Source organism: Hesperophylax consimilis, chromosome 1, assembly GCF_061612785.1.
Source record: "Hesperophylax consimilis isolate HC1 chromosome 1, BYU_Hcon_1.0, whole genome shotgun sequence".
NCBI classification, from domain to species: domain Eukaryota; kingdom Metazoa; phylum Arthropoda; class Insecta; order Trichoptera; family Limnephilidae; genus Hesperophylax; species Hesperophylax consimilis.
The window spans coordinates 14,235,930-14,248,855 of record NC_142836.1 but is presented as its reverse complement, the minus strand read 5'-3'; the positions used below and the strand labels follow the sequence as shown (position 1 = coordinate 14,248,855).

The 12,926-nt window shown below is 33.0% G+C and overlaps 1 protein-coding gene across 6 annotated transcripts in view; it reads left to right on the top strand.

Annotated features, from left to right (window-relative positions):
* The first annotated feature begins 376 nt into the window (after nt 1-376).
* Nucleotides 377-12,926, top strand: part of LOC149426322 (uncharacterized) — a 43,508-nt gene continuing 30,958 nt past the window's right edge. For all 6 annotated transcript variants that reach the window (XM_089650572.1, XM_089650609.1, XM_089650586.1 and 3 more), the window contains exon 1: nt 377-557. In XM_089650572.1, coding sequence (XP_089506698.1) covers nt 482-557 — 76 coding nt within the window. In that variant the 5' untranslated portion in view covers nt 377-481. The remainder of the gene's footprint in view (nt 558-12,926) is intronic.

Below are 12,926 nucleotides of genomic sequence, written 5' to 3'. Positions count from 1 at the left end.
TGTCATACATTTTTTTATTAGAAGGATAAAAATAACTACGCTTAGTTGAAAACATGTATGTACTTATCAAATTAATTTATTCTTAGTAAAATTAAAGGGTACCTAAATCATGAAGAACGAATGTGTGCATGTATGTGAAGGTAAAAAAAATTAAATGTATTGTTTTTGCTTTTTCAATGAAATTTTCATCCTTTTTATAATAATAGACATAGGCTAATTAACCGCATTGTTGTGTTTTGTGTTCTTTTGAAAACACCCACACAAATGAAATGTAATCCGTAATAGGTAGGTACAAGAGGTGTTGTTATCTCATGATGCGATATGCGAAACGAAATAATCTTTGCAATGTAAATAGTCATTAATTGGCAGTGATCCGAACGACACTTGTATCAGGTGAATCTATCCGAACAATATCAGTGTAAAACAGTGATAAAACAACGTATAATGACAGTGAGTCAACAGTGATCAAAAAGTGATAAAAATGTCGACTAAGACGATTCGAAGTGCGTTCTGTTCGATTACTCTACTTGTAGCGCTTTTGTGTGAACCAATTCTAGGTAAAATATATATATATCCTTGTACATGTTTATATTATTCTTATTAGCCAACGACTTAAAAGGAATACCCAAGACAAAAATGTGTCTATTCTTAGGCTCACTTGTTTCGCAGAAAATCAAATGTATTATTATAAACATGACATAAACGTTGAATATTTAAAAGATTCTAGTTGAGTTTTAGCTTTCTATCAAATTGTAATAAGCTAACAAGCTCAACAACATGATAGTTGTCCTCTTCTGCTGATAACAAATTGTTGAAAAGCTAAAACGTACTTAGAATTGGCATTTAACAGGAACCTTTCAAATGTCAAAAAAGGAAATGATTTTGAATGGCCGTTTGAAGACTTTGTCACAAGTGAATTTCTGCGAAACAACTGGACCTTTCAAGTATATCACACCTCACTACCCATAAAGGCAATACGCATAAAAATCGCACGGCAAATGAAGACCCAAAATGGTCGGTTTAAGCGCAAAAGTGGTTATTATTTATTTTGTGAATAGTTAAATAACAAAGAAAAAATTGAATGAATGGAAAATATCACAAATAATCTTAGCCATAAAATCGCACTTTAAAATATTAATATTTAAAAGTATGTATTTATTTTTAATATATTTTTTTTAATTTAGTTGTGTTTTTGAATGAATTAATGCAAATCTTGTAAGCGGAAATTGACCAACTTCACGACATCCGATCGAGCTGAAACACGGCAGATAGACTTGTTGTCGATGACAATGCATTCTATTAACTTAGTGGCATCACGTACACACGCGGACATATATGCATATCTCAGAAATTGGATTACATTACAGCATTTAATATACGAAATTAATGTCGGACCTACCCGATTGGCATTTGATGAGGTTGTTAGCGAATTTGATTCCAGCTCCTGAAAAAAGCTTTAAAAGCATTTTAAATGGATGTAATAAGTTTTTACGGTTGATTTCTTATGCGCGTTCGTAATTTTCTACTTAAAATTACATTACTTAATGGTTTACGCTTACATTTTTCATAAAGTAATTAGCAATTTTATTTTAATTTTACTTGAACGAAACGATAGGAAAAGCTTCAATTCATCCGAAGCGTGTTTTTTGGTATTCATAAAAAAAATATTTGCTATAAAAATTAATCAAAAATAATGATTTCACCGATAGCTTCATCTTAACTTAGTACCGAAGTTGTTAAAACTGGGCAATAGCTGCCTAATTACAGAGAGACAGACATAGCTTGACGCGGTTAACTAAACGGGAGGCCAAAGAAATAACGAACTTATTTTGTATCCTCCATAAGAGGATATCCTCTTATGGAGGATACAAAATAAGTCCATATTATAAAATATTAGCGACAGAAAATCCATATTAGCGACAGCTACCGACTGCAAAGATAAGTTTGTCAATCTATATTGGGATGCTGTACAATCATATATATTATTTTTTTTTAATGTGAATAAGGCACAAAAGTCCCAACTGCTCCTAACCGTCCGGAGCTAGTGAGACAATGGCATCCGTTGTGAGGCTGAAGGGTAGTGAGGAGGGGAAGGAGATCTGGTCACCAAACACATTTCAAACAACATTTCAATTCTTAATAGTGGTCTTACACCAGAGTGATACTGAGAGAATCTTCCAATTTGTGAAATAAGACAAATAAATCAAATAAAATTTTCTTGCACACGCTTGGATTTGAACCCACGACCTTCACAGCTTGCTAGTCGAGAGTCTTTCCACTCAACCACGGAGGTAGGTAAGGCTCATAATGCCAAATGCGTGTATTCTAATAATACTTATCTTTATTCTTACAAACAGATGACTTAATTTAACTAGCATTGCAGTGCAATAATGTTGCATATAAAATTAGTTGTTCTTAACAAAAGTTCTCATTTTCCTGATATTCATTTTGTCCCCTCATCCCTCACCAAATGTAATTTTGCGTTTTTTGTTATTGGTCTTTATTGTTTATTTTTAATCATCGTATACTTTGGGCATAAAAATCGGCATCGTGCATATTTAGCTGTTTTGTTTGTCCATAAATATACGCACTATATCCCGATGTCTAGTAATTAGTGTTGTTTTACACAGTCTATAGAAGTAATATTTCTGCTATCTGTTTTTTTACTGCACCAATTTCAAAAACAGATTCGATATTAAAATTTGTCTGATAAAACATATTTTACGTTGGTACTTTATTAGTTTTCTAGATTTGAACGCATCTTCTGTTCCAATTTTGAAAATGTCACAAGTATATTATATTTTCTAATGGTTTGTAAGATTTAAACATGGCAACCAGCATTGTAGCAAAACAGGTAATAATATATTATACAAGGATTGCGATTGACGCATCTGCCCGCTGCCAAAAATATTTATTATCGTAAATGCTCCGATCATTTCCCAACATATCGCTCACATTATCAATAGATTAGTTTGTTTATCGCTCCAGTTCTCGATTGCCTCAAAGCATTCCTCTCATATCTTTCATGAAATAATGCTATTTATCTTGGATACATTCATCGAAAACGTCATGTCTCATCATTTTTATACCAAAAGACTTAGAATATAGAATAAACAATTGGCCCAGATACAAGTATAAGGACGGGTTTTTTGACGAGAATTTGAACGATTTTTCAAATTTAATTTAAAGTTAATTTTCAAGTTCTGTGAAAGGTCTTTTCAATTTCTGTGATTATTTCGGTTCTGTCAAGTAACTGGCCATAATTATATTACAACAGAACTTGAATCAGACTTTTTCAGAGAACCCCAAAATGAACGTTGAAATTTGATGAATTGTTCAAATTTTGTGAAGCAACGCATCCAAGACATTATATTTAATTTTGTTTTTAAAATTGGAACTATTTTATTCAAGCTGTAGTCAAGACTAAAATATTGAACGTACCAGATATACCCGATCTAGAAATTTATTAAAATGAAAACATTACCATGAAAAAATCCGAGTAGCGCCGATTTCAGAACAAATTACTGTATTTTTAGTACTGTACATTCAGATGTGCACCAAGAAACTTCCTGATAAAAAATATTTATTTCAATTCTCTTCAAATTATTTGCTTTCATGTTAAAAACGGGATTAACGAATGAATTGATAGCTATCCAAAAAAACCTTCAATAAAATACCAGTGTTTTGTCACGATGTCCGAACACGAACAAGTCCCAACGTTTTTGCATTTCGTCCTGATATGTAATTAAGACCAACGCAGGTGGAATGAATGTGATCCGATATTATTACGAATTTAACAACGCTTTATCAGGGAGCGGCTTACAGTCCCGTTTTTAACAGGATGACTAATAATTTGGAGAGATTTTTAATAAATCAGCATTACTAATTTTTCTTAATAATTATATTTATTTTTTTCTTTCTAATCTTTCTTTTTTTATACTTCAGAAGATGCATAAGTGACATTATATGTTACATGGGATATTTCTGCATATAAGTACCGGCGCAGTACTTCCCTTTTACTGTACTCTACGAAATTAGTTTTAAATAGATAATTTGTTAAAAATAACCATATATATAAATTGTTATTCAAACATTACGAATCCAAATTTTCGAAAGTGAATATTACTGAATAGCTAAGAAAACCCAATTAAAAACTTTAAATTCTTCCCCCAGCGGCGGGGGCAGCATACATTTTGTATGGAGCCTTCATAAAAGGAACAAGGAAGTGGTCAGAATAAATTAGAAATATTTACGTAAAAGCTAAGGTGTACCCGGCTTTGCTCGGGATTATGAACAGTGGAGAAATGAATTTTTGGGCCCCTATTGAAACCATATGAAAATGTTATTTTGTATTTGGAAAGATCAAATAAAAATTTTATCCATTAATTATTTTCAAAAAGATATGTGTATATTTCCTACATAGATATAGAAAATATTTAGAGTACAATTGTGAATACCACACATTAGTTTCATTACTCAAAACTAAGAGCCTCTGGAACTATGGCATCCCTAACTGGAGTAAGTGACAGGGGCGAAGGGAGTTAAAAATTAGTTGCAACACTCAGAAATACACAGAAAAGCGCCGCAGGTGAAATTTTTCCATGCCATCCCCAATTAGGGTAAGTATGTGGAGTGGATGAAGGAAGTGGAACATGAAATATGAATATAAAGAACTATAAATTCTAGGTCAAAGAGCAAACCAATAAATGCTTTCGACTCATATTTTTCGGAAAGTCAGCATACAAACAATATTCAGACGAAAATCGTTTAGCATTTTTAAGAACGGAAACCTTTAAAACGTATCATATTTAACCACCTAGTAGCCGAGTTGACAAATGCGTCGGATTCCCATCCAGGCGTCGCGAGTTTAAACCACTGCTAGATGAGTCCTCCATCACGCCACAAGCAACATTTTCCGCATACATTAAAAAAGAAACTATTTAATTCCAAGTTCTATGTCTCGGGACTAGGTGGAAGTCCGACTACAACGAAGAAAAAGTGTTACGTATTTATCTGGCACTTAAGTTGTTAAATTTATTATTAAAAAAATAAAAGATTTTGTGGAATTGGCGCCAATTATAAATGCAAATGTAAAGAGCAGTTGAGAGTTGCATTATTTTGTGTTTTTAACAAATTAAAGTGCAACAAGGAAAAATAAATGGATACAAAGGAACCCACTGTGGCTAGGAAGGAGATAAAAATAAAGAAAACTCAAAAAAAAATAATTTATAAATTCTTTTCTTAGCCAACTTACTGTCCAAACTATTGTCTTTCCCACTGTTAAGACAGGGTCGTAGTCGTATTCAATTGAAGCAGCATTTATTTATATTATTTACGGCTTATGTATTTTACGAGATTTTAAACATGAAGAGTATTAATATTTGGTGTGTAATAAATATTTTAAAGAAATAAAACAATATAAAGTGAAAATACAGGACAGTGCTATTATCAATGCGCAAAGTATTCTATTTCTTAAGTTCTTCACATTTATTGTCATTATAATACCTAATATTCCTTACATGTTAAAAGGTGGTCGACTTTTTTTATGTAAAAAGAAAAAAAACTGACCAGACATGTGTTTGTCCAATTCTTAACCCTTTCAATGTTTTGTGTTTTTTTAAACCAATATGCCATCAAAGAATAACAGTGTTTTTCGGTATTTTTTATAATCGTGTTGTTCTAATTAATAATGAAAGTATTTTTATCTAACTCCATATCCATATTAAAAAAGAAGATCTTTTAAAATTAAATTAAAACTTACTAAAGGTTGACTATTGTAATATGGGCCAGGACTACGTAAATACATTCTTTGGATGGATACATCATTTAACGGCAATTTTTTTTTTAATTTAAAAAATACTATATTCTCTATAGTCTCGACCTCGTTCCTACATTGTCAGTTGCCCAGTAAATATCTGGATAAATAATAATAATAATGATTAGATTATTAGTATATTGCTGTTTTCGTGAGAAAACTTTATTTATGTATTTAATCTATTCCTATCACTTAGATTTATAACTTATTACTAGTAGCTTAAAACCAAGCTTAATGGCTTGTTTCTTATAACTAGTGGATTATACCTACCTACATCGCCTAATCTGCATATTCAACATAGCTCCTTCATACGAGTACATCACTTTTTTTTTGTCCACTCCATTCGAATGCTACATTTTATTTTAAAATAAATAATAAAGATTACATTGAAATACTAGATTCATTATTTTAATATGGAAATAGAGTTTATCAAAACACTTTCATTAGAAAGATACATCATTTAAAAGCAATTTTTTTTTAGATGGCATTTAAGAATTTGAATTTGGTTACCTTTATTGCAAATAACGTCCCCATAACTCCATTTCGTTTGATTCATAGCTAATGGGACACCCGTATTATATCCGAAACATTCAAACCGGCATCAGTTTGCAATTAATTGGAGTTCGAAGCAGATATTCAATAACGCGTTGTCCTGATGAAAACCAGAAAAAATGTAAGGTGTTAGCTTTATGTATATTGTTTTGTGTTAATTAGCAAATTACGAGAACTACATTCATCTATATCAATATATATAAATAAAAATGTGATGTTCGTTTGTTCACAATCTTAAATCTCCGAAAGTTCTTCACAGATTGCTGTGAAATTTTGACATTACCTTGCAATCAAATTCGCGGGTGTTTTTATATACCTATATTATATAAATGTTATCTGTGACAGGTAAAAACGTGTTTTTTTAAACAGAGCCATCTTTTGGACGTAAAAGTAACACGTGGTATTTTTTTCTATAACTGCACAAACAAACCGTGGCGGGGTACAGCTATTCGGTATATATATCTATTTAAATTAAATTGTAAATGTTCGTTTGTTCAAAATCTTAAATCTCTAAAAGTTCTTCTGTTGGACAAAAAAAAACCCTTCTGTTGGACATAAAACCAACACGCGCTTTTGTTTCTCTATCTGCACTAACAAACTGAGCCACTGCAAAGCGTGGTGGGGTACAGCTAGTGTAAAATAAAAATATCCAGTTATGAGGTCTGGCAAAATAACTATCCCATTTATTATACTTCACATTAAAATAGAATGTGCGTCTTCTTGTGATTTTACCGATGTAGCTGCTCTAAACAAGTGACCAATGCAGGTTTTTCAAATTTATTGTAAGCATTTTCATATTTTTTGGAACTCTTTTATTAGAATTAAATTCAAAATACTTAAAAATCACGACTATTTAACAATCGGCTTTAGTAACAACTTTATAAATTTTATTCATTCAGATCATAGAAGTTATTCTCAATTAATTTATTTGCTAAAATTCTCCTACTCCAAACCAACTGTTGGATGTTGGGGCGCAATGCCTCTTCTGCCTTATACTAATAAATTACTTACTCGCAAAGTGAAGTCTATTATTTAGAAAACTAATGTAACTGAACACCATTCATGCATTCTTTTTTATGATTACAAAATTAAATCTAAAAACATAATTTAATAACTAAAAAATCCTCTATAAATGTGACAATTTTATCCGAAAAAGTAAAAAATGAGCAGTGAAACAATGTTTTAAACAGCGATGATACCGAAACGTGTTCAAACAACATATATTGTCTCAGCACATTAAAAACTCGACTACAGAAACTACAAAATACATCAAATCAAAACATAGAGAAACGAATTGAAAGGACACGGGTTCAAGTCCCGTTGGCGTCATGTATCTTTTATCAGGAGATTTTTCAATGTGGAGTATTTCAGGCTAATAATTATTGCTTATAAAGTACTGTAATGTAATCGAATCCGGGAGATGAACCTCCTTTCATGTTTTCTATTATTTTTAAGATTTCACATTCTGTTTTTGTTTCAAAATTTGATAATGTTTTTTGATTTTGTAAATTTTAGATTTCTATTTTGATTAATCTTCATAACGAATTGGTCTACATTATCAATACCAAAAAATATGCTTTAAATAAATTGAAGGTTTTCCTATCGCTTCGCTTGAGTAGGATACAAATAAAAAAATAAATTACTCAATGAAAAATATAAATAAGCAAACTACTAAAAAAAATTTTTTTCAATAGAAATGTATGAACGCATAAAGGAAACAACTTTTAAAAATATAGTATCATGGCCAAGATTATCTGTAACAGTTTCACTTGATTAATTTCACTTTTTTGCTTCCTTATAAAATTATTTACAAAATAAATTAAAACCAGTTTTTTGCTTGAACTCGAACGTTTCTAGACTCCTTTTGTCAAGCGATTTTAATGCCTATTACCTACGATATAAGGTGTACCAAGAATATACACATTTTTGGCTTGTAGCTTCCTCTTATGATAATTTTTCGCAAGATTTATTCAAGCATTAGCAAAAAAGAAATAAAGATGTTCGCACATTGTTTAGGTTGCATATTAGCATCTACGTTTTTGTTTTCGTGTTCAATTGACTTTGTGTTTTTAGTTTTTTTAGTTTTATCTATGGCCAAATTGACTGTTTTCCACATTTGTGTATGGTTACTGTCCGAAGAAAATATTTCATTTTTGAAAAATTCCTCTTCACTTTTATTAATACAAGTTGTTTAATTATTTTTTTTTTGTTAAAAATCAACGCTTTTTCTTTTTGTGCATTTTTAAAGTTTTTTTATAATTTACATAATGGGTTTTCCGAGGCGTTAAACATCTATGTTTTGATTTGATGTATATTGTAGTTTCTGTGGTCGAGTTTTTAATGTGCTGAGACAATATAAGTTGTTTGAACACGTTTCGGTATTATCGCTGTTTAAAACATTGTTTCACTGCTCATTTTTTACTTTTTCGGATAATATAGTCACATTTATAGCGGATTTTTTAGTTATTAAATTATGTTCTTAGATTTAATTTTGTAATAATAAAAAAAGAATGCATGAATGGTGTTCAGATACATTAGTTTTCTAAATAATTGACTTCACTTTGCGGAGATCTTTAATATTTATATTTGTCCAGGTGTGATCTAAGCATGACGTAGTATGACTTTTAATTTCTCTTGTAATTTTTATGTATACACTATATGATGTTATTCAGTCATACAATTAATATATATTCATTTCATATATTATTTTCTACGTTCTCATTAATGTTTTAGTTAAAGTCTCCTGGAAAAACACATAGCATATTTTTAAATTTTGATAATATATATTTGAAATCATTAATAAATGAAGTAATGTTCGAATCATATGTTATATAAACAGCTATTACACGGTTTATTGATTTGTTAAGTTTGAATTGTATTTCGATACAGTTTATTTAGTCTATTGGATGTTCAGTTACTATTACAATACTAAATTTATGTTTTACGAGTTTACTATTTGTATCGATTTATGTTGTAACATAATTATATTTTGGCAAGTAATAAGAAGGTGGTGCGTCATTTGTATAGGTTTCGGATAACACCACCAAGTCTGGTTTTTTTATTTGAATTATTTAATTTTACAATTAATTCATCCCAATTTTTTGCCAAACTTTGTATGTTAGTATGCATAATGAAAACATCATTTAAATTTTTGGATATAATTTCTTTACAAGAATCAGTGCATACACATTCATATTCATAAATTTTAATATTGTTTTTCAGTACGTTACCTATAAAGTCTCCCTTTAAAATCAGTTAGGGTTAATTTATAAAAGGTATATAAAAATATGTTATTCAATATCCTTTCTTTAGCTTATTTATAAGATCTGCAATTACACGTTTCACTATTTGGTCGGTGTTCAATTTTTTTTTTCTTTCGATGGAGTTTGATTCTCTCTTCCGGTTTGATGATAGGTAGTTAGTACATTTGGGTGGCAGCTCAAGAGACTTGCCCTCGCTGATGTGATAATTTTCCGCACAGTGCATGCATGTTGAACGATTCATTTTCTTGTAACATTTTTGTGCTGTATGTCCGAATCTTTGACAATGGAAACACTGTGTGAGGGGATTGCATTATTTAACGTTATTTCTCATAATTCTCACCCTAAATGCAACATTGTGTTGATAAGATGGAATCTCATCTCGCCATTTCTTTGTTGAATGAAGTTATTACGTTTTTTTTGTGATAGTGGCTTTTATTTGTGGATTTTTTTTTTCCTTGATATTTTTCGTAAATACGTTATTTTCTGTTGTGCCAAAATTCCACATTTTCTAAAGCCACAAATGTGTTAGTCACTGGACGTATTATTTCAAATCGCTATTTTTTTAGGATTATTAATTCTTAAACTTCATAAGAAAATATTTGTACTAATTCTTTTCGAAAGGGTCTTCTAGATTCGCTTTCTTTTAAAATGAAGTGACTCCATATATTTGATGAAGAAAAAACTGCTCATAAACAGCCGATTTTCCTTCCCTTTTGGGAGCCACATCTAGGCTAGAGCCCAGTACTTACTAAGAATACTTGATAAACCTCCTTGATCCTGTGCAAAGGAGGGCGGTCCGTCTAATTGACAATTCATTGTTAACAGACCAGTTAATCTCTAATGCACAGATGCAATGTGGGCGTGCTGAGTCTGTTCTTCATGTATGTTAATGGAAACCAGCTCTAAGGAGCTATCAGCATTGTTCCCCGGTGACTCGGTGCACATGCGTGAAACTCGACGTACATATGCGGAACACCCGTTCACAGTTGATGTTGATGTTGGCCTCATGAGAACGTGCTTGTGCTCGTCTTTTGTCAGACAGCTCGTATGTGGAACGAGTTACCGGCATCTGTTTTTCCTCCTTCATGTAATCCGAGCCTCTTCAAGGCCCGCATTAATAAATCTCTTCCTACATCCCCTACATTAACCCGCCTCACAACGCTGCCCAACCGGATGATGACGGCCACGATCTAAGCTTTCTTCAGTACCTGAGGGCGTTTTACTTTAGATTCACTACCGCCCCGTTATTTCGTGTAACATATCAAATAAATTTAAGAATAAGTTGTTATGACGCAAAATTTAACTTTTTCACATAAACTATTTATTATTATTATTGTTGACTTATTTCAAGGGGTCAAACTACAATACTCTCTAGGGAACGGACCGAACATGCATGCTAGACATGTTTATGTGTATCTCCTATATTCCTCAGTTGTGTAAGACAGAGGGTCAAACTCCAATAATCTCTAGGGAACGGATCGCATGTGCATGCTAGACATGTTTATGTGTATCTCCTGTATTGCTCAGTTGTGTAAGACAGAGGGTCAAACTCCAATAATCTCTAGGGAACGGATCGCATGTGCATGCTAGACATGTTTATGTGTATCTCCTGTATTGCTCAGTTGTGTAAGACAGAGGGTCAAACTCCAATAATCTCTAGGGAATGGATCGCATGTGCATGCTAGACATGTTTATGTGTATCTCCTGTATTGCTCAGTTGTGTAAGACAGAGGGTCAAACTCCATTAATCTCTAGGGAACGGATCGCATGTGCATGCTAGACATGTTTATGTGTATCTCCTGTATTGCTCAGTTGTGTAAGACAGAGGGTCAAACTCCAATAATCTCTAGGGAACGGATCGCATGTGCATGCTAGACATGTTTATGTGTATCTCCTGTATTGCTCAGTTGTGTAAGACAGAGGGTCAAACTCCAATAATCTCTAGGGAACGGATCGCATGTGCATGCTAGACATATTTATGTGTATCTCCTGTATTGCTCAGTTGTGTAAGACAGAGGGTCAAACTCCAATAATCTCTAGGGAACGGATCGCATGTGCATGCTAGACATGTTTATGTGTATCTCTTGTATTGCTCAGTTGTGTAAGACAGAGGGTCAAACTCCAATAATCTCTAGGGAACGGATCGCATGTGCATGCTAGACATGTTTATGTGTATCTCTTGTATTGCTCAGTTGTGTAAGACAGAGGGTCAAACTCCAATAATCTCTAGGGAACGGATCGCATGTGCATGCTAGACATGTTTATGTGTATCTCCTGTATTGCTCAGTTGTGTAAGACAGAGGGTCAAACTCCAATAATCTCTAGGGAACGGATCGCATGTGCATGCTAGACATGTTTATGTGTATCTCCTGTATTGCTCAGTTGTGTAAGACAGAGGGTCAAACTCCAATAATCTCTAGGGAACGGATCGCATGTGCATGCTAGACATGTTTACGTGTATCTCTTGTATTGCTCAGTTGTGTAAGACAGAGGGTCAAACTCCAATAATCTCTAGGGAACGGATCGCATGTGCATGCTAGACATGTTTATGTGTATCTCCTGTATTGCTCAGTTGTGTAAGACAGAGGGTCAAACTCCATTAATCTCTAGGGAACGGATCGCATGTGCATGCTAGACATGTTTATGTGTATCTCCTGTATTGCTCAGTTGTGTAAGACAGAGGGTCAAACTCCAATAATCTCTAGGGAACGGATCGCATGTGCATGCTAGACATGTTTATGTGTATCTCCTGTATTGCTCAGTTGTGTAAGACAGATGGTCAAACTCCAATAATCTCTAGGGAACGGATCGCATGTGCATGCTAGACATGTTTATGTGTATCTCTTGTATTGCTCAGTTGTGTAAGACAGAGGGTCAAACTCCAATAATCTCTAGGGAACGGATCGCATGTGCATGCTAGACATGTTTATGTGTATCTCCTGTATTGCTCAGTTGTGTAAGACAGAGGGTCAAACTCCAATAATCTCTAGGGAACGGATCGCATGTGCATGCTAGACATGTTTATGTGTATCTCCTGTATTGCTCAGTTGTGTAAGACAGAGGGTCAAACTCCAATAATCTCTAGGGAACGGATCGCATGTGCATGCTAGACATATTTATGTGTATCTCCTGTATTGCTCAGTTGTGTAAGACAGAGGGTCAAACTCCAATAATCTCTAGGGAACGGATCGCATGTGCATGCTAGACATGTTTATGTGTATCTCTTGTATTGCTCAGTTGTGTAAGACAGAGGGTCAAACTCCAATAATCTCTAGGGAACGGATCGCATGTGCATG